The sequence below is a fragment of the Ahaetulla prasina genome, chromosome 2, assembly GCF_028640845.1.
Source record: "Ahaetulla prasina isolate Xishuangbanna chromosome 2, ASM2864084v1, whole genome shotgun sequence".
NCBI classification, from domain to species: domain Eukaryota; kingdom Metazoa; phylum Chordata; class Lepidosauria; order Squamata; family Colubridae; genus Ahaetulla; species Ahaetulla prasina.
Window position 1 is genome coordinate 31,480,603 of NC_080540.1, and position 27,311 is coordinate 31,507,913.

Below are 27,311 nucleotides of genomic sequence, written 5' to 3' on the forward strand. Positions count from 1 at the left end.
GGGGGGGGGAAGGGGGAAAATTTTTTCTGTAAAACCTTTTGAATAAAAAAAAAAAGAAGAAGTTCTATGATTAAAAGAAACTATATTACTAGACTGATGCTTCTGTTTTAAACAATAGCTATCCAGACAATGGGTGCACCACATAAGCAATGACAGGAAAATATATTTAAGTTTATATGGCAGGAGAAAAACCAAGAGTTTAATTTCAAACTGTTCCAAGATCAAAGACAGGAAGGCCTGGAGGAACATTGTCCATGGGGTCACGATGGGTCGGGCAGGACTTCGCAACTAACAACAACAAAAAGATCAAAGAGAAAGAGGATGATTAGGATTGCCTGATTAAAAATTGTACTTTGCAGCCTGTTTGCTTTGGATGAAAGAGTGGCTATTGCTGAGCAATAATCTGGATGGGGAGGAACAGGCTCCGACTCAACCCTTCCAAGACAGAGTGGCTGTGGGTTCCGGCGTCCCGGTACAGTCAGCTTACACCATCGCTGACTGAGGGGGGGGGAAGTACTGACCCCCAGGGGAGGAGTGCGCAACTTAGGCGTTCTCCTGGACGATCGGCTGTCCTTAGAGGATCATTTGACAGCCGTCACCAGGGGAGCATTTTATCAGGTTTACCTGATCCGCCAGTTGCGCCCCTTCCTTGACCGGGATGCCTTACGCACGGTCACTCATGCCCTCGTCACTTCCCGCCTGGACTATTGTAATGCTCTCTACATGGGGCTCCCCTTGAAGAGCACCAGGAGGCTCCAGTTAGTCCAGAATGCGGCCGCGCGGGTGATAGAGGGAGCACCGCATTGCTCCCATATAACACCTATCCTGCGCGGCCTGCACTGGCTGCCGGTAGCCTTCCGGGTGCAATTCAAGGTTTTGGTCATCATCTTTAAGGCGCTCCATGGCTTAGGACCGGGGTACCTACGAGACCGCCTCCTGCCGCCGATAGCCTCCCAACGACCGGTGCGCTCCCACAGAGCGGGCCTCCTCCGGGTGCCGTCGACCAAGCAATGCAGGTTGGCGACCCCCAGGGGGAGGGCCTTCTCTGTGGCAGCACCGGCCCTGTGGAACGAGCTTCCTCCAGGGTTACGGCAACTCCCAGACCTCCGGACCTTCAGACGTGAACTGAAGACTTTATTATTTCAACGAGCTGGACTAGCCTAAGAATAAAATATTTTAGTTAATTTTAATGGGTTTTAACCGGTTTTTACCGTTTTATTATTTGGCGATTGAAATATTTAGTTTAAATTGGGTTTTAAATTGCTTATTTATTATTGTTGCATTTTAATATGCCTGTGAATATGCCTGAGTCCTACGGGAGATGGTGCAGTATAAAAGTATAAAAAAAAAATTAAAAAAAATAAGAGGATTTTAAAACAGGAAGGGTATGGCTTTTTTATGGTTCAGCTTCGACAATAGAAACATAGGCAGTGCCCAAAAACACCTTAGTGGGTCTCGGCACAAGAAGCATTTGATGGAAAAGAAAGAGTAGACCACACTAAATGGATGAAGCGTCATATCCTGGTGTCTTACACTTTTTGTCTCATTTCTTCGAACCGCTTTTCCTCAACAATTTGTCAATTACAGGTAGTCGACTCAAAAAACAGTTCATTTAGTGATGGTTCGAAGTTACAATGGCAGTGAAAAAAATGATTCATGACCATTTCTCAGCATCCCCAAGATCACGTGATCAAAATTCACTGACCACTGACTCTCATGTCTGTCTGTCCAGGGTCACCCGATCCCCTTTTGCGACCTCTTCACAAGCAAAGTCAAGGGAGAATCCAGATTTATTTTATTTTATTTATTTATTTATTCATACTTTTATACCGCCCTATCTCCCTAGGGACTCAGGGCGGTTTACAGCCACATAAAAACATAAGTATATACAGAATAAAACGTTAATTTAAAAAACTTACTCAATAGGCCGAATATTTAAAATAGAAATATAAATAATAAAACCCCATTAAAACCAAATTTAAAATTTAAAAATTCTAGTCCAGTCCTGCGCAAATAAATAGATGTGTCTTAAGCTCGCGGCGGAAGGTTCGAAGGTCAGGAAGTTGGCGAAGTCCTGGGGGAAGCTCGTTCCAGAGGGTGGGAGCCCCCACAGAAAAGGCCCTTCCCCTGGGTGTCGCCAGTCGGCACTGCCTGGCCGACAGCACCCTGAGGAGTCCCTCTCTGTGAGAGCGCACGGGTCGGTGAGAGGCAATCGGTGGCAGCAGACGGTCCCGTAAGTAGCCCGGCCCTACTTAACAGATACTTAACAACCATGTGACCAGCTAACAAACTGCAGTGATTCACTTAACAACTGTGGGAAGAAAGGTCATAAAATGGGGAAAGCTCACTTAACAAGCGTTTCACTTAACAACAGAAAGTTTGGGCTCAATCGTGGCCGTAAGTGGAGGACTACCTACAGATGATAAATTGAGAATTCTTTGAACAGGAACATGGAGAATACAAGGTGAAGTCAAAAGAATGTGGAATCTTTTGTTGAAAAGTCACACCTCATTCGACATCAGAGACTTCACACTGGAAACAGACCCTATGAATGCCCATAAAGTGAGAAACAATTTGTGGAGTCTGCTGAACTTCAGAGACACAGGGAAAAGGTCCTATAAATGAGGGCTCACATTTAGCCGGTTGTCCACTAAGACTCCAAAATCCCTCTCACAGTCACTACTATTAAACCTGGTTTCCCCCAGTTTATATGTGTGCTTTTGGTCCATACATGTACTCATTGTACATGTACAATTGTGTATTTTCTGACCCATCCACTGTGATTATCAAGTCTGCAGATGATACCACTGTATTGGGCCTCATTACAGGTGGAGACAAAGCAGCAATGCTCTCTACATGGGGCTCCCCTTGGGGAGCACCCGGAGGCTTCAGTTGGTCCAGAATGCAGCTGCGCGGGTGATAGAGGGAGCCACTCGTGGCTCCCATATAACACCAATCCTGCGCAGACTGCACTGGCTACCTGTGGTCTTCCGGGTGCACTTCAAGGTGTTGGTTATCACCTTTAAAGCGCTCCATGGCATAGGACCGGGATATCTTCGGGACCGCCTTCTGCTACCACATGCCTCCCACCGACCGCACGCTCCCATAGAGAGGGTCCCCTCAGGGTGCGGCCAGCCAAACAGTGACGGCTGGCGACCCCCAGGGGGAGCCTTCTCTGTGGGGGCACCTACTCTCTGGAACGAGCTTCCCCCAGGACTTCGACAACTTCCTGACCTCCGGACTTTTCGCATGAGCTGAAAACATACCTATTCTTCCGAGCAGGACTGGCTTAATAGGGGTTTTAATTGCTTTAAATGTGGTTTATTTTTATATTATGTATTTTATATTTAAATTTAGGCCATATGGAATAAGTTTTTTAAATAGTTTTTATTGTAATATATTGTATGGTTTTACTTGGCTGTTCACCGCCCTGAGTCCTTCAGGAGAAGGGCGGTATAAAATAAAATAATAATAATAATAATAATAATAATAATAATAATAATAATAATAATAATAATAATAATAATAATAATAATATTATTATTATTATTATTATTATTATTGTGTGTGTGTGTGTGTGTGTGTGTGTGTGTGTGTGTGTTATTATACACAATGATGCTAAGAAAACAACCTGCAGCTGAACATCAGCAAGACAAAGAGATGGTGCTGGACTTCTGGAAAATGAGAGAGGAACCTGCCCCACTTTACATCGAGGGGGGCTGTGTGGAGAGAGTCTCCTCCTTCAAATTCCTCGGAGTCCATCTTAGGGAAGATCCCACTTGGAGAAAGAACGTAACTCAGGTGGCCAGGAAGGCCCAACAAAGACTCCACTTCCTCAGGGTTTTGCGGAAGAACAAAGTCGAACAAGAACTGATGACCTCCTTTCCTGGACTGGCTTGATTTTAAAAATTTTAATTTGTTTTTATGGGTTTTAAATTTTTGTAAATTTTTTATAGGGTGTTATTATATTCTAAATTTTCGGCCAATTGAATAAGTTTTTTAAGGGGTGTTCTTAATATTATATGTATTGTTTTTCTTTGTATTTTTATTCTGGCTGTGCACCGCCCTGAGTCCTTCGGGAGAAGGGCGGTATACAAATTAAAATATTATTATTATTATTTTACCGGTCTACAATAGAAAGCGTCCTCACTTATTATAAATCAACATATAGAAATGAGGCCAGAAACATTTTTACTGGGAATAATTCCAGGGTCATATGAAAAAGAAATACGGTATTTAATTATCCACATAGTTCCAGCAGCACGAATAGTCTACGCACAGAACGTAGGAAAAATAATATACAATCCGAAGACAGTGTAATTAGAAAAATCATGGAATGTGCAGAAATGGATAAGCTTACGAAAGAGATACAAGAAAAAGAGGAAACAGAATATTATCTAGTCTGGGAGAGATGGTATAAATGGTTGGAGGAAAAGGGGAAAAAAATAAAAGAACAAGGAAAAATTAAATAACGGCTAAATTAGGAGTAGAAATAGAACAAATAGGAGGAAACAAAAATTGTGGAAAGGAAATTGGGTACACGTGTATATATATATCTAAGTATATATGTAAATAAAATAATTAGAATATATTACAGTGATATATCTATGAAATATTAGAAATATATGTATAAAAGATACATTAGGATAAGAGAGAGAAAATGTATAACTATTGATCACTGACGCGAAACTGTTGAAAAGAAGAAAGTGTTAATATTTCGTTTTTGTTTTGTTTTGTTTTGTTTAAATCTGTTTAATAAAAATTATTTTTTTAAAAAGAAAGAAAGTATGGTGGGCTGGTTTGACAACCGTGGATAGAAGACATTATAGAGGGTGATGAGTAGGGGACAAAACCTCATGGGCTTCCCCATGAGGAATCATCACTAGACACAAGAGCAAACAATAGATTCAAACTTAATGTTAACTGCTTCAATCTTGATTGCAGAAAATAGGACTTTTGTAACAGAGTTGTCAACGCTTGGAACACACTACCTGACTCTGTGGTCTCTTCTCAAACTACCAAAATTTTTAACCAAAAACTGTCTACCATTGACCTCACCCCATTCCTAAGAGTATGCATAAGTGCACAAAAGTGCCTACCTTTCCTGTCCTATTGTTTTTCTTTCATTATATGTGCTTGTATATACTGTTGTGACAAAATAAATAAATAAATAAATAAATAAATAAAATAAATAGATTGAAGGGGCAGGACACCTGAAGGCAACGGATGGAAACTAATCAAGGAGAGAAGCAACCTAGAAAGGGGAAAAATTCCCTGACAGCTAGAACAATCGATCAAGTGTTTAATCGACCTGTGTTTAACACACAGAATCATCTATTGCAATGTCCTTCCTATTAAAAGACTACTTCAGCTTCAATCGCAATAATACAAGAGCAAACAATAGATTCAAACTTAATGTTAACCGCTTCAATCTTGACTGCAGAAAATAGGACTTTTGTAACAGAGTTGTCAACGCTTGGAACACACTACCAGACTCTGTGGTCTCTTCTCAAAATCCCAAAATTTTTAACCAAAAACTGTCTACCATTGACCTCACCCCCTCCGTAAGCGGACTATAATTATCTCTAGTCACTCCACACATAATCACACACTCAATTCCCCTCTCCTTCAAAAATATATCTAATACAAAATATTTCCTAAATTTACTCATATGCTATTCGATATTTTTTTATCTGATACTTATTTTGAATATAATCAATCCACATTTTCCACTCTAAAATATATTTTTCTTGTGTATAGTCTTTCAAATAAGCTTATTTGAAAGACATGTATTAATCTTGAGGGGGGAGGTACACTAAGGGAGGCTTCGCCAAATCTCATTGTACACATGTTGTGCATTGCCAATAAAGGTTGAATTGAATGGGATGGTGTTTCCAGATGCCCAGAAGTGCACAAAAGAGGAAAATTGTCGCCTGCCCCGCGTCCAAATCCCCCAAAACTTCGGGGGAAGCAGAGAGCGATGATCCCCGGTCGCCTCTTCCCAATCCTGGGGGGAAGGCAGAGAGGGAGGAAAAGACTCCCGGCTTCTCTGGACTCCGCCCGCCCGGGAAAGAGGCGGCTCGCCCAGCGCCCTCCGAGGAGGAAGCGGCGCTTCCCTGGCCCCCGAAACGCTAGCCGCTCCCAGGGGAGAAAGAGTGGCTAGAGCGTCTTCCCCCTCCTCTCCCAGGGAGGAAACTGGGCCGGAAAAGGCGGGAAGAAGCCTTCGTGGGGCCTCTCTAGGACTTTCCTGTCATTCTTCCTCCCTCTCTGTGATTTCCCCAGTTGCGGCGTTTTGGGCGGTTGTGTCAATTCTTGCTATCCGGCAAGGCTGCTCCTGGGTCCCGCTCCGGGCAGGTGGGGCTCCCGCTCTCCCTCCCTCGGGCTGCCCGGAGGGCTTCTACCCCTCAGGAGGAAGGTAGCCCCGAGAGGGTCCCGGGTGGATGCGGGGCTGGGCAAAGGGGGGGAAGCCCCGCCCCACGGAGGGCAAAGGGGGCTTTTCTTTGAAGGGGTTCAGGGGAGATTCTGGGATAATCAAGTACTTCAGTTGGGGGTGGAGGGTTTTCTTTAGGGGGCAAAAAGGGTTTAAATTGAATTCATTTTCTCCCAACGGAGAAAAGATCCGCTTTATGCTGCATCTCAATAGAGAAGAATGAATGTTCTTTGCTTTTATTTTATATTTCAATTGTTTACTTTTGTTTCTCCAAAGCTGGAAATAATCCATAATCTGGAAAAAAATCATTATTTGCCCAGTTTTGCTCTGAAGGAGGCTGTGATGTAGCAGCCCCTCGTTGGTGGGTTTTATCCATCAGAATAGGGCGGGAAGGGCCCTTGGAGGTCTTCTAGTCCAGCCCCCTGCTCAAGCAGGAGACCCTGTACCATTTCTGACTGGTGGCTCTCCATTCTTTGCTTAAAAGCCTCCAGGGTTGGAGCAGCCACAACTTCTGCAGAGCAGTTGCTACACTCATTAACTGTCCTCACTGTTAGGAAGTTTCTCCTTAATTCCAGGTTGCTTCTCACCTTGATTTGTTTCCATCCACTGTTTCTTGTCCTGCCTTCTGCTGCTTTGGAGAATAGGTTGACCTTCTTTGTGGCAGCCCCTCAAATACTGGAATGGCTATCATGTCACCCCTAAACCTTCTTTTTTCTAGACCAACCATTCTTGTCAAGGAAGGAAATAAGATTCGTTTTGCATGATCTGTTTTTAAAAAAACCATTAACGGCTTTTAATTATAACTTTGTCTCTAGAGGAATGCAGATCTGTGTTTTTATTATCTTTTCCAAGATCTTAGTTATTTATGTTGGGCTGATTGGTTTGTAGTTTCCCTGGATCTCTTTTTTTTTCTTCCTTTCTTGAAAATGGGAACCACATCCGTTCTTTTCAGATTCATTGTTGTGTTATTGGTCTCCAGGTGCAGGAGAAGAAAGTACTCCATGGGTTTATTTCTGTGACGTCTTAGTTTTTTGCTTCAGGGAGATAGCATACCTGCCTAGATTGACTATCTGCTTTGCAGACTATAGTTTCTGTTCCCCTAAGAATTGAATCGCCTGTCACTGAAACTCACCTTCTTTCCCTAGGAAATTCTGGGATATTTTCTTCCTGTTGCAGAAATGCTGGGTTTTGCCCCTTTTTCAGAAACTATTAAAGACTGCTCTTTTATGGGCGACTGCATAGTCCCTTCCAGGGGGAGAACATGAAAGTGATTGTTCAGTTCCAGAGGGTCCTCATTGGAGTGGATTGGATAGATAGAAGGGGCTTTGCTCTCGGTTATTGTTTTTGTCTAAAAGTGACAGGCTTCCATTGATCTTCCTCTTTAAATTCATATATAGGGTCAATTTTTTAAATGGAAGCTGTTTATTTTTGTCAAGCCTATATTAGATAACATATATAGGTATAAACATGATTTGAATACATATGAATACAAATAAAAGGGAACATTAGGACAGGGACAGTAGGCAGGTTGGTGCGCTTATGCACACCCCTTACAGACCTCTTTTTTTTTTTTTTGAATTTATATCCCGCTCTTCTCCGAAGACTCAGGGCGGCTTACATTGTGTTAGGCAATAGTCTCATCCATTTGTATATATTATATACAAAGTCAACTTGTATTGCCCCCCAACAATCTGGGTCCTCATTTTACCTACCTTATAAAGGATGGAAGGCTGAGTCAACCTTGGGCCTGGTGGGACTCGAACCTGCAGTAATTGTAATTGCAGGAAGCTGTGTTAATAACAGACTGCATTAGCCTGTTGAGCCACAAGAGGCCCTCTTAGGAATGGGGTGAGGTCAACAGTAGACAGTTTAAGGTTAAAGTTTTGGGGGTTTGGGGAAGAAACTACAGAGTCAGGTAGTGCATTCCAGGCACTGACCACTCTGTTGCTGAAGTCAAATTTTCTGCAATCGAGTTTGGAACGGTTTACTTCAAGTTTGTATCTATTGTGTGCTCGTGTTTTGTTGTGGTTGAAGTTGAAGTAGTCATTGACAGGTAGGACATTGTAGCAGATAATTTTATGTACTATGCTTAGGTCAGACTGAAGGCGGCGTAGTTCTAAATTGTCTAAGCCCAAAATTTCAAGCCTGGTGGCATAAGGTATTCTATTGGGAGCAGAGGAGTGGAAGACTCTCTTTGTGAAATATCTCTGGACTCTCTTAATTGTATTAATGTCCGATATGCAGTGTGAGTTCCAGACAGATGAGCTGTATTCAAGAATTGGTCTGGCAAATGTTTTGTATGCTCTAGTTAGTAGTCCAATATTAGCAGAGAAGAAGATACGCAAGATTAGATTAACAACTCTTAATGCCTTTTTGGCAATGTTGTTACAGTGGGCTCTGGCACTTACTGTAGATCTTTAGAAATGAGTACTCCAAGGTCCTTGACAGAGTGAGGGTCGTCTACAAGGTCATCTCCATCTAGCTTGTATTTTATGTTCTGATTTTTTTTGCCAATGTGTAAGATAGAGCATTTAGATGAGATTTAAAGTTGCCACTTGTTTGACCAATCTGACACACAGTCAAGGTCTTTTTGAAGGGTAGCGACATTGTCGGTGGTGTTGAATAGTTTTCAGGAAGCTGTGTTAATAACAGACTGCATTAGCCTGTTGAGCCACAAGAGGCCCTCTTAGGAATGGGGTGAGGTCAACAGTAGACAGTTTAAGGTTAAAGTTTTGGGGGAATGCAGGGAATGCATCGAAGAGAATGCAGTTGCTTTTAATATGATCACAAAGGTCATTACGCAAAGTATAAAGAATGTTGGTCCTAAAACGCTGCCTTGGGGAACACCACTGTTAACAGGTACAGGATTTGATAGAGCGCTTCCTATTTTGACCACTTGTTGCCTGTTTGACAGGAAAGCAGCTATCCATTTATGCAGGATTCCAGAAATGCAAGAAGATTTTAGTTTTAGAAGTAGTTTCTCATGTACCACTGAATCAAAGGCTTTACAGAAGTCTATGTAAATTGCGTCTATTGCTTTGCCCTGATCGAGATGTGTAGTCCATATGTTTTTGCAATGTAGTAGTTGCAAATTACAGGATAATTTTTTTCTGGAACCAAATTGTTTGTTGGAGAGTAGGTTGTTTGTCTGTAGGTGGAAGGTGATGGATTGGTTAATGATTGATTCCATGACTTTTTAGGTGACGCAACATAATGAGATTGGTCTCTGTAATTTTCAACTAGGTTGGTTTCTCCCTTTTTGAAGATAGGGATGACCGTGGCTAGTGCCCAATGGTTGGGCAAGGAGCTGGTCTTTAAAGATTTTTCAAAGATTATGCTTAGAGATTCTGCTATTGCAGTGGAAACTTTTTTAAGAAGTAGGCACATAGTCCCTCAGGTCCAATAGATAGGGATGGTTTTAGACTGCGCAGTGCCTTTTCAACATTGTCTTCTGTAAAATTGATATGTATTAGATCATTGTAATCCTTGTAATTCTTTGTGGTGTACGACTGGGAAATTGTTGTGCCTCGTCCTCCCTCCTCTCCTCAGCCGGGTCCCTCCCACCTACACCTGGGCCTGTTATCAGACTCGGAGTCTGATAAGGAAGATGAACGGCCTGTCATGCCTCCAGCCCCCGGCCCTGGCCCCATGCCCAGACAGGATGTCAGGAATGAACAACCAAACCTCACTCCTACAGCGTGTGAGCAGGGAGCCAGCCACGTGCTGGAATTACCGACAGCAGATCCAGCTAAAGAGTATTCACAGTGGGAGGATCCTTGCTTCCGGAGATCTGAGAGGCGATGCCAGCAGAAGGAAGGGAGGGGCAGGCCTGGATAAATGCTGAGTCATGGAGCCACACCCCGCAGCCTATATAAAGGACCTGCTTGTGGCATTCCAACCTTGAGTCAAGCAAAGTCTAATCTAGTTTGCTGAAGTCACAACTTGGACTCCTGCCTGCCCTGAGAAACCTGGAAGGAATTTGTCAAAGCTGCAGAGGCTTCGTGGCCACGCTTGATACGGACTTCCTAGACCCGGTCGTCGGAGGGGGAGGGGGACACGACAGAAATATTGGGTTAGGGTTGTTTTTGGACTCATTCTTGCAAATGACTCTACACAATCATCGGGCCACAGAGCTGTCATTGTACTTGTTTGTATTCAGGGCCATCTCTGGAAATTGTGATGATGTCTTCAGGGTCTGGAGTATGTCTGGCGTATGGGAGTTGCTTATAATGTTGAGAATGTTAGTGATCTCATCAGGTTCGTTGGTGTCTTCCAGGCCAAATAAAATAGTATTTGGACATTTCTGTTCACGTTCAATGGTGTCTTTGATGAGTAAGGAGATATTATTTGTTGGGTTGGCATTTGTTGGGTTGGTGGTTATTTGAGGTTGCGGTAGTGGTTGTTGAATTGAGATAGAATTTTGAGCTGTTCAGTATTTACTTATCTGTGCTGTATTTTTTTCCCCAAGAGATGTTAGACATGCTTGTAAACTTGCTTCAAAACAGGCTACTAAGCCTGCTTCTGTGGATTCAATGGATGTTTCCATGGTTTCGACTTTATCAGACCAGACACTTAGATTGTCCAGCTTAGGTAAACATGATGGACAGAGACATGGAAACGTAGCTGATGCTTGTAGGAGATTTGGTATGTGTTTGGTTAGTTTTAAGCAGGAAAGGTGGCCGTAATTGTCACATAGCTGGCATTTAATGATATCCTTGTTGTTATTGATGGTTACAGAACATTTAAAGCATGTGCAGGAGTCGTTAGGGTGGTCACTGGTAGAGATATCTTTGTGAGTGTTTGGTAGTAGTAGATTGATTGGAGTTTTTGTCTGGCATGGTAGATTCGTTGAGTACCGTATTTTTCGGAGTATAAGACGCACCAGAGTATAAGACGTGCCTTAATTTTTGGGGAGGAAAATAAGAAAAAAGCTGATTGGTAGGTGGATTGGCCTCCCGGAATACCCCCAATCAGCTGTTCCCAGAGGTGAATTTTAGCAACAGGTTCCTTGATTGTGAGCTCTGTGCCTTTTTTTTTTTTTTTTTTGCCTTTTTTTTTCTGCCTCTGAAACTTCTGAAACCCTGTTTCAGAAAAAACATTTTTCTGCCTCTAAAAGCCTCCGAAACAGAGCTTCAGAAAAAAAGTCTCTGAAGCTCTGTTTGGGAGCTTCTTTTCTGAAGCTCTGTTTGGGGGATTTTTTTCTGAAGCTTAGTTTCTGATGCTTTTTTCAGCCTCTGAAACCTCCGTTTGAGAAGCTGGGTGGGGCTACATTCAAAGTCTAAGATGATTGTCACCCTCTTTTTTGGGGGAAAAAGGTTGAGTTTTATACTCCGAAAAATACGGTACTTCTTATTTGTTGTTATTCAATGTTGAATTTTTATTTGCTGGTATGTATTAATTTCTTATTAGATGGTAATCTAATCCAATCAATAATACTAATCAATAACACTAATTATTCAATATTAATTAAATTAGACAATGAATCAGTTAAGATAAACTATTAATCTATTAGGCAATTAATTAATCAACCAGTAGACAATTAACAAGACAATAAATGGTACTGAAATCAATCAGTATTGATAATCAATTGAGTATCCATTAACCGACACTGAAGCAGGCTCCGATTAGGTCGATTCTCCAGCTGTGTTCTGATTTGTTCTATTATCCAATAAGGGAAACATGCAGGAACAGGAAACAGATCCACATGCTCCACAGATCTTTGCTGGGGAATTTCCAACTGGGGTGGGGGCGTTTACAGTTCCAAGGGGGTGGGTTGCTATCCTCTTGGGGATCAACTCTGGATACTACGTCTTTGTTTTGGTGGCTTCTGGACGTTTGGCAGGAAGGGCTTTTGGCAGTTTGCCTAATTGGACCAAGGTTTGTGAGATAACTGAGGAATTTGTGTTGGGAGGCATTTGTTTTACTTTGAGTTGAACGACGCTGGGAATGAAATAATTCCCAGCTGTTCGAATAAAGTTTGTTTTTCCACGGACTAAGTTTATTACTACCTACTTGGGCCTGGGTCACAACAGACATATTCAATCTGTGCTGGCCCAAAGAACAACGTCTATGAATACCTACATGGGTTGTACCCTCTACACAAGTACATCTACCTGGCACATATAAATCCTATGGGGACCTCTTTGCAGTTTGTCTCACGTTGTGTAGCATCATCACCACCACCCCCTCCTGAGCAAAAGGAAAAGGCAGGGATCATCCCTAATTCAGCCAGGCAAATGGGGAGGAATAGGGACTCCATCAGCCATCCCTCTCATCATGCTAAGAAAAGGGAAGGGGAAGCCAGCTCCGCAGGGAGGATCCCAGCATTGCTTTGATTCTGGGGAGGGAATATAGTCTTCCAGCTATTGTTTGGGCTATTTGGAGAGCTGAAGAAAATAAACCTTCCTCTCTCCTTCACTTCTTTTTTCTTCATCCTGCAGGTGCCACCAGGAAAACCTTTGGAGGAAGCTCTGCTTGCAGGGTCCCATCTGGCTCAGTCACCGGGACCAGAGATTTAGTCTTCTCAGCTTTCAGACTCGGGCTGGAGCTCATCCTCCTGCCCATCTTCCAACCTTTTGGCCAAAGTTCTGCTTGTTACAGTTTCCTGGGATGGAAAGCTGTGGACGTGAGCAGCCCCTGGAAACTATGCAGAGGGGGGAACACGTTGGCCCAAGGTCCCTTCAGAGGAATCTGGGGAGACTCTACAAATGCTCCAAGTGCGGGAAATCCTTTGGTCACCAGTCCCTCCTTTTGATCCATCGGAAGCTGCACACGGGGAATGGATCCCACCTGTGTTTTCATTGTGGAAACTCCTTTCCTGGAATGTGGAGCTTTGCCAAACATCTCCGGAGCCACCCTGGACTGAAGCCTTACAAATGCGGAGAGTGCGGGGAGCGTTTTGCTAAAGGCTCGGACCTTGGAGCCCATCAGGGAATCCACCAGGGAAAGAGATCTCGGGAATCCTGGAAGCACTGGGGAAGATTTCCTGTGAGACGGCGTCTTTCTAGGCCTCAGAACAGCCCGACTGAAGAGAAGCCCTGCAAGTGTGTGCAATGTGGGCTGTGCTTTTCTCAAACCTCGCAGCTGCTTAAACATCAGCAAATCCACATCAGAGAGAAACCTTATCAATGTCTTGAGTGTGGGAAGTCTTTCCATTATAAACAACTGTTTAGAAAACATGAGATTATTCACACAGGGCAGAGTCCTTATAAATGTTTAGAGTGTGGAAAATGTTTCACTTGGAGCTCATCTCTTTGGAAACATAATAATAAAACACACACAAAGGAGGAAAGCAAAACATGCCTAGAATGTGGGAAATGTTTTTCAAGCAAGTCATGCCTGCTGCAACATCAGAGAATTCACACTGGGGAAAGACCCCATGAATGCCCGGAATGCGGGAGACGTTTTAACCAGAAGTCAAACCTAAATAAACATCAAAAACGTCACACTGGGGAAAGACCCTATCAATGCTCAGAATGTGAGAAACGTTTTGTGGTTTCTTCTGACCTTCGGAGCCACCAAAAGATGCACAGGGGAGAAAAACTATACAAATGTAAAGATTGTGATAAATGTTTTTTTAAAATGTCAAATCTTTCTCAACATCTGAGCATCCATACAGGGGTGAAGCCCTTTATGTGCGTTGAATGTGGAAGGTTTTTCCGTACAATACAAAACCTCAGAAGTCATGAAAATGTTCACAGAAGGGAAAAAAAGTTCAAATGTTTAGAATGTGGGAAAGCATTTGGTCGTCCAGCAACCCTTAGAATTCACTGCCAAATCCACACAGGTCAGAAACGCCACAAATGCCCACTGTGTGAGAAATCTTTTGTCCGGAAAGACGCACTTGTGATACATCAGAGAAGCCACTTAGAGAAGCAATATAAATGTCCAGAATGTGAGAAAACTTTTCATTGCAAATATTATCTTAGAGAACATGAGATGCTTCACAAAAGAGAGAAGCCTTACAAGCCTGTGCAGAAAAAGGAAAAATGCCCACAATGTGGGAGATGTTTTGGAACAAAGTCACAACTAATTCAACATCAGATACTTCACACTGGGGAAAAACCCTATCAGTGCCCAGAATGTGGGAGATCTTTTGGCTACAAGTCAAACCTAGCTCAACATCAAAGACTTCACACCGGAGAAAGACCCTATCAATGCCCAGAATGTGGGAGATCTTTTGGCTACAAGTCACACCTAATTCGACATCAGAGACTTCACACTGGAGACACACCCTATCAATGCCCACAATGTGAGAAACGATTTGTGGAGTCTGCTGGACTTCGGAGACATCAGAAGAGGCACACGGGAGAGTTGCCCTATAAGTGTGGGGAGTGTGGGAAAAGTTTTCTCAAAGCAACACTGCTTCAGGTTCATCAGAGAAGCCACTTAGAGAAGCAATATAAATGTCAAAAGAGTGAGAAACCTTTTCATTGCAAATATTATCTTAGAAAACATGAGATGCTTCACACAGGAGAGAAGCATGTGCAGAATGATGAAAAGTGCCCAGAATGTGGGAGGTGTTTTCCTACAAGGTCAACCCTAATTCGACATCAGAGAATTCATGCTGGAGAAAGACCCCATGAGTGCCCAGAATGTGGGAGGTGTTTTAGCACAAGGTCGACCCTAATTCGACATCAGAGACGTCACACTGGAGAAAGACCCTATCAGTGCCCAGAATGTGGGCGGTGTTTTGGCAGAAAGTCAACCCTAATTCAACATCAGAGACGTCATACTGGAGAAAGACCCCATGAGTGCCCAGAATGTGGGAAATGTTTTGGCCAGAAGTCATACCTAACTCGACATCAGAGACTTCACACTGGAGACAGACCTTATCAATGCCCAGAATGTGGGAAAGGATTTGTGGATTCTTCTGAACTTCGGAGACATCATGAGAGGCACACAGGAGAAAGGCCCTGTAAATGTGGGGAGTGTGAGAAAGTTTTTCTACCAGCAACACTGTGTCAAACCCTGGAGTCCCAGGATCTTTGAACTACTGCTTCGAGTTCATTAGAGAATCCACACAGTGGAGAAGCTGTACAAATATGTGGAGTGTGGGAAAAGTTTTTCCCAAACACAACACCTTGGAAAGCATCAAAAGGTCCATATGAGAATGAAGCCATGGAGATGCATAGAGTGTGATAATGTTCTGCTCAAAAGCGAGACATCAGGAAAATCACTTGGGAAAAACCCTAATAGACTCTGATGGTAGAATAGTTTTTCATAGTTGTTCAACCCTTAGAAGTCAGTTCATAAAGGGGTGGGGGATTAGAAACTCTCAGATCGTGGGAGAGCATTTTCTTGTCAATCGTCCCTTAAAAATCATACTCTAATCCGTATACGAAAGATGCAGTTTAAATGTTTGAAGTGTGATGTATGGTTTGCGTGGAAAAATACTCTTTCAGCATCGGTGAATTCTTACTGGAGAGAAACTTTTTATCAGGGCTTAGAATGTGGTGAAGTTTTTTATCGGATCATCAGATCTTCAGATGCACATGAAAAATCCACACAGGAGGAAAACCTTACAGGTATATAACATGAGAATACTTTTCCTTGCCAGATGGAACATCTTGCCTCCTGGAGTTTGTCCGTTAAAATTGCTTCCTTGGAAATTTTCTTACCAAATTAAAAAAAAAAATCATAATTGTGTAAAGTTTTAATTCTAAGATGTGTATATGAAAATCTGATATGAATGTGAAAACCTAATAGCTAATGTGAAATTGTCTGAAATACTTTAAGGACTCCTGCCTTGGGCAGGGAAGGTAGGACTAGAAGACTACAGCTCTGTTATTCTGTGGTAGCTCCCTTCTAGCCCTATGATGCTAAGAATTTAAAAAGAAAAAGGGAAATGGTAACGGATGAAAAGCAAAAGGAAGGAGTGCTGACAAAACGGGAAAAACTAAGGTTTCTGCTAAAACCTTCCAAGGCACCAAAAGTCTCTTTTTAGTTGAGCAGGATTAATGAATCCAGGAAATAAATAGAATCATAGAATATGTAGAACACAACAGAGAGAAGCCCGGTGGTAAGAAGAACTTTGCTGATGGTTTTGTGGTAATTTTAAAAGCCCTTTGGAAGAAATCAAAATATTAATCGAAACATTAACAGATTTTTAGTGCATTAGCTGGTTTTCAGTGCAATAGCTAATAGACAAAGAAGTTGACCAAAATAGGAAAACAGAAGAGAAAATAGAATTGATGGGGAAAAGTGATTTAAAAGAAATACAAAAGTAAGACATTTGGGTATTGTTACAAACAATACGAATTCAATGTCAAAATAATTGTGATAAGACATGGAATCATACTGAAAAGGATGTGTTCAGGTGGGAAAAAAATACAATTGTCACTAATTATAGAAGTTCTATGATTAAAAGAAACTACATAACTAGACTGATGTTTCTGTTTTAAACAATAGCTATCCGGACAATGGGTGCACCACATAAGCAATGACAGGAAGATATATCGAAGTTTATATGGCAGGAGAAAAACCAAGAGTTTAATTTCAAACTGTTCCAAGATCAAAGACAGGAAGGCCTGGAGGAACATTGTCCATGGGGTCGCGATAGGTCGGGCAGGACTTCGCAACTAACAACAACAAAAAGATCAAAGAGAAAGAGGATGATTAGGATTGCCTGATTAAAAATTGTACTGTGCAGCCTGTTTGCTTTGGATGAAAGAGTGGTTATTGCTGAGCAATAAAAGGATTTTAAAAGGGAAGGGTATGGCTTTTTTATGTTCAGCTTGGACGATGCAAACATAGGCAGTGCCCAAAAACACCTTAGTGGGTCTCGGCACAAGAAGCATTAGATGGAAAAGAAAGAGTAGACCACAATAAATGGATGAAGCGTCATATCCTGGTGTCTTACACTTTTTGTCTCATTTCTTTGAACCGCTTTTCCCCAACAATTTGTCAATACAGGTAGTCGACTCAAAAAACAGTTCATTTAGTGATCATTCGAAGTTACAGTGTATATACAGTGTATGTAAAATAAGCCATAACAAACAGTATGTTATCATTATAAACATGTATAAACATAAAAACCCAAGGTTTAAATTTCATGTCTTTCAATTACAAACAAATCCAAGAGTGGCTTCCAAGTAGAAGGAAATCTAGAGAAAGTCTTCTTTTACCCAAAGCAGTCAACTTCCCCATCCATTCTTCCATTCTGGGTATATGTGAGTCCTTACATCTGTGTGTGAAGAGAGCTTTGCTGCTGTTGTCAGATAGAAAAACAAAGTTCCACAGTTTCTTCACTCTAGTCATCTATCAAATCTAGAAGAAAAGCCTCTGGTTCAACTGGAAATTCAGGAAAGCCTGTTTAGGCTCCTCTGGTCAAGGATCTCATGGAAATTGCCTTCTCTCTTCATTGCACCTAAATGATAGGAGAGGCCCATCTTTCTTCCCCCCACCAACACCTCCACCTCCCCAAAGTCCTGGTGGTCTCCCATTCAGAAGAGAAGAGCTGACTTGAGACTCAGATAGCATTTTTTAAATGATACAATAAAGGTAATGTAGACTTTTTAAAAACCACATTTCAAGTGCCTTATGGAAGGGAAAATGCCTTGGTGATTCTTGGCACAGAAGATGGACAATAAAGTTGAAGTCCAGAGATCAACTACAGGGAGGCTGACTGTTCCATATTTTTCACATGCAGAGTTAAGAGAAAGATTTAAAATAGGCAGAATGACATTTGGAATGGAACAACAAGACTGTCAGAGAGAAATTGAAACTAAACTATGTGCAAATGATGGACATGTCATTTACTTGGCTATCCAGCATAATCTCGGTGGTGTTCTTCAAAATTAATGTTCAAAAATTGCCACTCTTCCTATCCTCCTCGTCTTCCGAAAAACATCACAGTGAATATCATAGCTACCATCATTCTCATCTTAAGATTCTGTCAATCTAGCCTACATCAATAAAGTAAGAATTCTTCTGGGTTTTCTTTTGTGATTCAGCCTCACCCGAAGAGCCAATATCCGTCTTGATACCCCATATCATTTTTCTTTCCAAAATCACATTAAATTTAGGTCCTACTACCCCTGGGGTTTCTTTGCAACCCTCCAATTGTTTTCAAACCATTTATTCATGAACTCGTTTAAACATTCCAGATTGGGCTAAAGTTCATCTTTGAGATTTTGTATGTTTCGTATCACAATACAAAAAAGATGTAGGTTGCAGGAACTGGAAGTGACAGGATGGCAGCCTTCCAATATCTGAGGAGCTGTGGCAAAGATCAGGGGGAACCACCTACTTTCCAAAGCATCTGAACAAGAAGCAATGGCTGGAAACTCATCAAGGGGAGATGCAGCCTAGAATTAAAGAGAGATTTCTTTCCTTCCTTCCACCTCCACAGGGCTGCTTCTGCTGCAGGGAGACCGGCCGGCGGGCAATGAATGGAGGGCTTGGCTGACTTCCAGGGCTGGTAGGCAATCCTAGTTTAATGCCGGTCTGGGTCCCTGCGGAAGCTACGTCTCCGATCCATCATCTTTGGCCTCGGCAGACGCTCCCTATCTCATCCTCCTCCCTCTTTCCCTGCCTCCCTACTACGAAGCCCACGAAGCTATAGAGCACTGCACACCAGAACAACTAGACACAAGAACAGTTTTTTTCCCGAAGGCCATCACTCTGCTAAACAAATAATTCCCTCAACACTGTCAAACTATTTACCAAATTTGCACTACTATCAATCTTCTCATCGTTCCCATCACCAGTCTCTTTCCACTTATGACTGTATGACTGTAACTTTGTTGCTGGCAGTCCTTATGATTTATATTGATATACTGACCACATCAATTGTGTTGTAAATGTTGTACCTTGATGAACGTATCTTTTCTTTTATGTACACTGAGAGCATATGCACCAAGACAAATTCCTTGTGTGTCCAATCACACTTGGCCAATAAAAAATTCTATTCTATTCTATTCTATTCTATTCTATTCTATTCTATTCTATTCTATTCTATTTTATTCTATTCTATTCCATCAGCCAGCTCAGCCTTGCCAGGGGACGGATGAGGGATCCTGGCGCAGGGGTCTCCAAATTTGGTCCCTTTAAGACTTGTGGACTTCAACTCCCAGAGTCCCTCAGCCAGCAAAGCTGGCTGAGGAACCCTGGGAGTTGAAGTCCACAAGTCTTAAAGGGACCAAAGTTGGAAACCCCTGTCCTAGCGCACAGTCCCACCTCCCCCAAACTTTGAGAGAAGGAGGGAGCGGGGATCCCGGTCGCCTCTTCCCAATCCTGTGTGGGAGGGAGAGAGGGAGGAAAAGGCGCCCTCCGAGGGGGAAGCGGTGCTTCCCGGACCGTAAAACTACAGCCGCTGCGGGGGGGCGGGGGGGAGGAGAAGAAAAGGGGATAGAGCGTCTCCCCACCCTCTCTCAGGGAGGAAACAGAGCCGGAAAAGAAGAAGCCTCCGAAAGGCCGCTCTGGGAAGGTCTTCTCGTTGTCTCAGGTATCTGGGAGCTGAATTTCGGGGAGTTTTGTTGCCCTTTTTCCCCACTTGCGGCGCTTTGGGCGGCTGTGCCAATTCTTCGTTTGCCGGCAAGGCTGCTCCTGGGTCCCGCTCCGGGCAGGTGGGGCTCCCGCTCTCCCTCCCTCGGGCTGCCCGGAGGGCTTCTCCCCGCCAGGAGGAAGGTAGCCCCGAGAGGGTCCCGGGTGGATGCGGGGCTGGGCAAAGGGGGGGAAGCCCCGCCCCACGGAGGGCAAAGGGGGCTTTTCTTTGAAGGGGTTCAGGGGGGATTCTGGGGTAATCAAGTACTTCAATTGGGGGTGGAGGGTTTTCTTTAGGGGGGGGGAAAGGGTTTGAATTGAGTTCATTTTCTCCCAACGGTGAAAAGTTTCACTTTCTTTCTGCTTCATCTACATAGAGAAGAGTGAATGTTCTTTGCTTTTATTTTAGTATTTCAATTGTTTAGTTTTGTTTCTTCAAAACTGGGTAGAAGCTGAAAAAAATCATTATTTTCCTAGTTTTCCTCTGAAGGAGGCTGTGATGTGGCAGCCCCCTCGTTGGTGGGTTTTATCCATCAGAATAGGGCGGGAAGGGACCTTGGAGGTCTTCTAGTCCAGCCCCCTGCTCAAGCAGGAGACCCTGTACCATTTCTGACTGGTGGCTCTCCATTCTTTGCTTAAAAGCCTCCAGGGTTGGAGCAGCCACAACCTCTGCAAACCAGTTGCTACAGTCATTAACTGTCCTCTCTGTTACGAAGTTTCTCCTTAATTCCAGGTTGCTTCTCTTCTTGACTTGTTTCCACCCACTGTTTCTTGTCCTGCCTTCTGGTGCTTTATTTATTTATTTATTTATTTATTTATTTATTTATTTATTTATTTATTTATTTATTTATTTATTTATCAAACTTATATACCGCACCATCTCCCGTAGGACTCAGGGCGGTTCACAGGCATATTAAAACAGGTTGGGGAATAGGTTGACTTGGTCTTGTTTGTGGCAGCCCCTCAAATACTGGAATACTGCTATTATGTCACCTTCGATCCTTTTTTCCTTTAGAGTCTAGACTCATGATGGCGAACCTATGGCACGCGGGCTGGAAGTGGCACACAGAGCCATGTCACCCAGCAAGCGCGGCGTCACCAATTGCTCTTTCAGGTTTCCGGGGCACGCACGGGCACCGGCCAGCTAGTCTGCTGGTTACTGGTGCTGCGCTGACTGGGATCCACGTGGGCTGCTGCAAGGGGAGACCAGGTATGGCTGGCTGGATGCTCGACGCTGTCCGGAGTGCGAGGCTGGCAGGAGGAGCCACCACTGCTTCTTAGCTGGCACAAACGGCCTGACGCCGCAGCTTGCCACCCCCCGTCTCCAACCTGCCGGCTGTTCTTGCCACTGCCAGGAAAGGGGCAGTGCAAGAACCATTGCTGCCGGGGACGAGGGGGTAGCAACAGCAAGGATGGGCAAGCCGGGGCTTCCCTGTCTCCCTGCCCGAGCAGGTTTCTGGTTCAGCCCCAGGCCTCCGGGGGGAGGGATTGAAGCCCCGACTCGCCCATCCATCCTGCCGCCACCCCCTCGCCCCTGGTGGTAGCGGTTCTCGGACTGCTACTACCCTGTCAGTGGCAGGTTTCAATCCCTCCCCCGGAGGCCTGGGGCCCTGCCAGAAGTCCGCTTGCGCGGGAAGACAGGGAAGCTCCGTGTCAGGCCTGGAAACCATACTAGGCCGTAGGTTTCCAGACGCTGCCACATTTCTCCCCTGAGGGGAAGAAGGGGGGTTGATGGGTATGATAACATTCTTCAAGCGGTCAAGGTCGGATTGTGTTCGCATCTGCAGAAGGAGTGGCAAGAAGAGGTTTCGAATAAAGTGGAAGAACGTTGGACCATGTGACCGGCAAAGGGGTTAGGGGGGTGGGACTCTTGGGGTTTGTATAACTGGGAAAAGAATCCGGAAGTTTCAGTTTTAGAATTTCACTCATCGTGTGCCAGTTTCCTTATGCTAGTAAAGAACTTTGAAAGACAATGGCTTCAGAGTTTTTTCATGCAGAAGAGGTTTTTCTGGAACCTTGACACTGGCTCGCCCATCCTTGCTGCCGCTTCCCTGGCAGTGGCAAGAGCAGCCACTGAGGCAGAGAAGCTGACGGCAGGATGCGGTGGCAGGCCATTTGCGCCGACTAAGAGGCAGAGGCTTCTTCTCCTGGTTGCTCCAGGAGAAGAAGCTGCCAATGGGGAGTCGAGCTGCCCCAGGAAGACCGGAGGGGAGCACAGCTCCTCACTCATGAAGCGGTTGCGATAAGTGGTGCGCTGGCCGGGAAGCAGTCCTGCTCCCTTGGAAGAAGTGGCGGGAGACGACTGTGCCAACGTTTGCCAGCGTGAACGGCCTGCCCACCTCTCGCTTCGGGCAGCGTCCAGCATAGCTAGCATGGCTGGATGCTGCCCGGCGCACGAGGCTGGCAGGCCGTTCACGCCGGCAAAGTTTGGTGCAGGGGACTTTCTAGGCCCAAAATGGGAGTGGGGGGGGGGCAATGCGTGGGGAGCGTTGGGTTGTGCACACATGCGCAGATGGGGGTCTGCATTGGATTATGGGGGCCAGCACACATGCATGCAACACACTTTTGGCACGCAAGAACAAAAAGGTTCACCATCACTGGTCTAGCTAGACTAACCATTCTTGTCAAAGAAAGAAATAAGATTGGTTTGGCATAATCTGTTTTTAACAAACCCATAATGGCTTTTAATTATAACTTTGTCTCTAGATATTTTCAGATCTGGGTTTTTCTTCTTTTCCAGGATCTTCCCATTTATTGATTGTGGGCTGATTGGTTTGTGGTTTCCAGGGTCTCTTTTTTCCCCCCCCTTTCCTGAAAATGGGAACCACATCCGTTCTTTTCAGATTCATTGTTGTGCTATTGGTCTCCATGTGCAGGAGATGAAAGAGGCTTCATTATTTCTGTTACATCTTTGATTTTTGCTTCCGGGAGATAGCATACCTGCCTAGATCGACTATCTGCTCTGCAGACTATAGTTTTTGTTCCCCTAAGAATTGAATCGCCTGTCACTGAAACTCGCCTTCTTTCCCATGGAAATTGTGGGATATTTTCATCCGGTTGCAGAAATGTTGAGTTTTGATTCTTTTTTACAAACTATTGAAGACTGCTCTTGTGTGGGTGACTGCATATTCCCTTCCAGGGGGAGAACATGAAAGTGATTACTCAGCTCCAGAGGGGCTTCATTGGAGTGGAGGATAGATGGAAGGGGCTTTCCTCTCGATTGTTGTTTTCTTCTAAAAGTGACAGGCCTTCCTCTTTAGGTTCATATATAGGGTCCATTTTTTTAATGGAAGCTGTTTGTTCCCTATTGTGTTCAAACTTCATTGCTGGCCCCAGTCAATGTATTTGCATCCTCCCTAAACTATAAAGCAACATTAGGAAGCCATTCTAGGTGGGAGACATATTCAATCTGTGCTGGCCGAAAGAACAACATCCATGAATACCTACATGGGTTGTACTCTGTACACAAGTAGATCTACCTGGCACATATAAATCCTACTGGGGCTCTTTGCAGTTTGTCTCACATCATGTAGCATCACCGCCAGCCCCCTTCTGCGGAAAAGGAAAAAGCAGGGATCATCCCCAGTTCAGGCAAGCAAATGGGGAGCAACAGGGACTCCATCAGCCATCCTTCTCATCATGCTGAGAAAAGGAAAGGGGAAGCCAGCTCCGCAGGGAGGACCTCAGCATTGCTTTGATTCTGGGGGAGAGGGAATAAAGGCACTGGGGGCCACTCCAGGGTTCATATAGGGGGTCTTGCAGCTATTGTTTGGGCTAAATAAATTTTCCTCTCTCCTTCACTTCTTTTATTTTGATCCTGCAGGTGCTACCAGGAAAACCTTTGGAGGAAGTTCTGCTTGCAGGATCCCATCTGGCTCAGTCACCGGGACCAGAAGTTTCGTCTTCTCAGCTTTTGGACTCGTGCTGGAGCTCATCCTCCTGCCCATCTTCCAACCTTTTGGCCAAAGTTCTGCTTGTTACAGTTTCCTTGGATTGAAAGCTGTGGACGTGAGCAGCCGCTGGAAACTATGCAGAGGGAGGAACACATTGGCCAAAGGTCCCTTCAGAGGAATCTGGGGAGACTCTACAAATGCTCCAAGTGCGAAAAATCCTTTGCTCACCGGTCCCTCTTTTTGATCCACCGGAAGCTGCATACGGGAAATGGATCCCACCTGTGTTTTCATTGTGGAAACTCCTTTCCTGGAATGTGGAGCTTTGCCAAACATCTCCGGAGCCACCCTGGACTGAGGCCTTATAAATGCGGAGAGTGCGGGAAGCGTTTTGCTAAAGGATCGGACCTTGGAGCCCATCAGGGAATCCACCAGGGAAAGAGATCTCAGGAATCCTGGAAGCGCTGGGGAAGATTTCCTGGGAGACTGCATCTTTCTAGGCCTCAGAACAGCCCAACTGAAGAGAAGCCCTGCAAGTGTGTGCAATGTGGGCTGTGCTTTTCTCAAACCTCGCAGCTTCTTAAACATCAGCAAATCCACACTGTACATAAACCATATCAATGTCTGGAGTGTGGGAAATGTTTCTGTTATAAAAAATGTTTTAGAAAACATGAGAAAATTCACATAGGGCAGAGTCCTTATAAATGCTTTGAGTGTGGAAAATGTTTCACTCGGAGCTCATCTCTTTGCCAACATAATAAAACACACACAAAGGAGGAAAACAAAACGTGTCTAGAATGTGGGAAATCTTTTTCCAGGAAATCATACCTGCTGCAACATCAGAAAATTCATACAGGAGAAAGACCCTATCACTGCCCAGAATGTGGAAAAGATTTTTCCCAAAGGACACACCTAATTCAACATCAGAGACTTCACACTGGGGACAGACCTTATCAATGCTCAGTATGTGAGAAACGATTTGTGGTTTCTTCTGAACTTCGGAGACATCAGAAGAAGCACACAGGAGAGTTGCCCTATAAATGTGGGGAGTGTGGGAAAAGTTTTCTCACAGCAACACAACTACGGGCTCATCAGAGAATCCACACGGGGGAAAGACCCTATCAGTGCCCAGAATGTGGGAGATGTTTTGGCCAGAAGTCAAACCTAATTCGACATCAGAGACGTCACGCTGGGGAAAAACCCCATGAATGCCCAGAATGTGAGAAAAGATTTGTGGAGTCTTCTGAACTTCAGAGACACCAAAGGACCCACACGGGAGAAAAACTATATAAATGTAATGATTGTGATAAATATTTTTCTTTTAAGGAAACTCTTTTTCAACATCAGAGTATCCATACAGGGGTGAAGCCCTATATGTGCATTGAGTGTGGAAGATTTTTCCGTACAATACAAAGCCTCAGAAGTCATGAGAATGTTCACAGAGGGGGAAAAAATTTAAAATGTTTAGACTGTGGGAAAGCATTTGCTTCTTCATCATCCCTTAGAATTCACTGCCAAACTCATACGGGTGAGAAACGCCATAAATGCTCAGTGTGTGAGAAATCTTATACCCGGAAAGATACACTTGTGATGCATCAGAGAAGCCACTTAGAGAAGACGTTTTTCCCAAAAACAAGGCCTTGGAAGGCATCAAAAGGTCCATATGCGAGTGAAGCCATAGAGATGCATAGAGTGTGGTAATGTTTTGCTCAAAACCGAGACATGAGGAAAATCAAATGGAAAAGGCCCTTGTAGGCCCAAATGGTAGAACAGTTTTTCATAGTTGTTCAACCCCTAGAAGTGATATAAGAGTTCATTAAGGAAGGGGAGGGAATTAGAAACTCTCAGATCATGGATGCATTTTCTTCTCAATCGTCCCTTACAAATCACACCCTAATCCATATAGGAAAAATGCACTTTAAATGTTTGAAGTGTGGTGTATGGTTTAGCTGGAAAAATACTCTTTCGGCATCAGTGAATTCTTACTGGAGAGAAACTTTTTATCAGGGCTTAGAATGTGGTGAAGTTTTTTATCTGATCATCAGATCTTCAGACGCACATGAAAAATCCACACAGGAGGAAAACCTTACAGGTGTATAACATGAGAATACTTTTCCTTGCCAGATGGAACATCTTGCCTCCTGGAGTTTGTCCGTTAAAATTGCTTCCTTGGAAATTTTCTTGCCAAATTAAAAAAAAAAATCATAATTGTGTAAAGTTTTAATTCTAAGATGTGTATATGAAAATCTGATATGAATGTGAAAACCTAATAGCTAATGTGAAATTGTCTGAAATACTTTTAAGGATTCCTGCCTTGGGCAGGGAAGCTGGGACTAGAGCAGGGATCTCCATCCTTGGCTGGGGAATTCTGGGAATTGAAGTCCACCAGGCTTAAAGTTGTCAAGGTTGGAGACCCCTGGACTAGAAGACTACAACTCTGTTATTGTGTGATAGGTCCTTTCTAGCCAGAGGTAGTATTCAACCAGTTCAGACGGGTTCAGGCGAACCCGTAGCGGAAATTTTAACTGGTTCAGAGGACCGTCAAATATCACTTCTGGCTACCCTGCCCCCGCTCGCTAACCGCCCACCACTCGGCCGCCCACTGCCCGCTCGCCCCGCCCTATATAACTTGCCTTCATCACGCAGCCCAGCTAATCTCCTCCATGCCTCACCCGCCCTGCTCATCAAAAGTAAGCATGCCATTTGCTCACCCTTAGCCTCAGGCCCCAACTCAGGCATGCACCATTCCCCGGCTCCAGCCTTCCCCCGGAGCCTTCCCCCGCTGGCTGCTTGCCTCAGCTGGGTTGGGGAATGCTCCATTCCCCAGCTCTGGCCTTGCCCTGGAGCCTCCACCCGCTCTCGGCTGTTTCGTGTAATGTGCCATTTCTCAGCTCCAGTCATGCCCCAGAGGCTCTGGCTGTGCTCCTCAGCTTGGTCATGGAATGTGCCATTCTCTGGCTCCGGCTTTGTCCCAGAGCCTCTGCCAGCTCGCCTCGGCCTGGTCAGGAAATGCGCCATTCCCCCACTCCAGCTTTCCCCCGGGCGTCCGCCCACATGCCACCACTCCCCTGTGGTCTGAAACTATGCCCCACTGGGCCAAAGCAATTGATTTGGCCTGTGGCCTGCTGTGGTAGGCTGAGAGGCCGCCTGGATGGGGTGGCATGAGGCCAGGAAGGCCGAAGTGGTTTAGGAATGGACTGGACGGTGGTTCTTACCTTTAAGAAGTCCTATCCGGAAAGTGCTGCAGTGGAGGTCTTGTAGCCACTTCTTCTGTCCGTTGCCGAGCCTCGGTTGCGCTCCGTGTGCTCTCCGGGTCAGCAGCTGCTTCTCTCCACTGCTACTCTTACTGGGGAAGGCAGCATCTTGTAAAATTTAGCAGCTATGAGCTGCCGCTTTCCTCTAAGTCCCATCCGGAAAGTGCTGCGGCTGAGAGAAACAGCATTCAACATGGCTGCTGCTTTTCTGTGCTGAACTTTCCAGGTGGGACTTGGAGGAAAATAGTGGGC

General features: G+C 44.4%; 3 protein-coding genes across 4 annotated transcripts in view; 2 read left to right on the forward strand and 1 right to left on the reverse strand.

The window, feature by feature from the left end:
- Positions 1–19,428, forward strand: part of LOC131191914 (zinc finger protein 850-like) — a 36,739-nt gene extending 17,311 nt beyond the window's left edge. The window contains exons 2-3 of the mRNA XM_058170542.1: positions 6,355–6,415; positions 12,871–19,428. Coding sequence (XP_058026525.1) covers positions 13,040–15,421 — 2,382 coding nt within the window. The 5' untranslated portion in view covers positions 6,355–6,415; positions 12,871–13,039 and the 3' untranslated portion in view covers positions 15,422–19,428. The remainder of the gene's footprint in view (positions 1–6,354; positions 6,416–12,870) is intronic.
- The window catches only part of LOC131191920 (zinc finger protein 24-like), a 93,785-nt gene extending 66,654 nt beyond the window's left edge, over positions 1–27,131 (reverse strand). The window contains exon 1 of one of the 2 annotated variants that reach the window (XM_058170551.1): positions 27,021–27,131. The gene's annotated coding sequence lies outside the window, so the exon portion shown is untranslated. The remainder of the gene's footprint in view (positions 1–27,020) is intronic. The other variant, XM_058170554.1, reaches the window with a different exon arrangement.
- Positions 19,769–27,035, forward strand: LOC131191923 (zinc finger protein 501-like). The gene is made up of 2 exons (XM_058170556.1): positions 19,769–19,877; positions 23,739–27,035. The coding sequence occupies exon 2, from the start codon at positions 23,944–23,946 to the stop codon at positions 25,504–25,506; it is 1,563 nt and encodes a 520-aa protein (XP_058026539.1). The 5' UTR covers positions 19,769–19,877; positions 23,739–23,943; the 3' UTR covers positions 25,507–27,035.
- Positions 27,132–27,311: the final 180 nt, after the last annotated feature.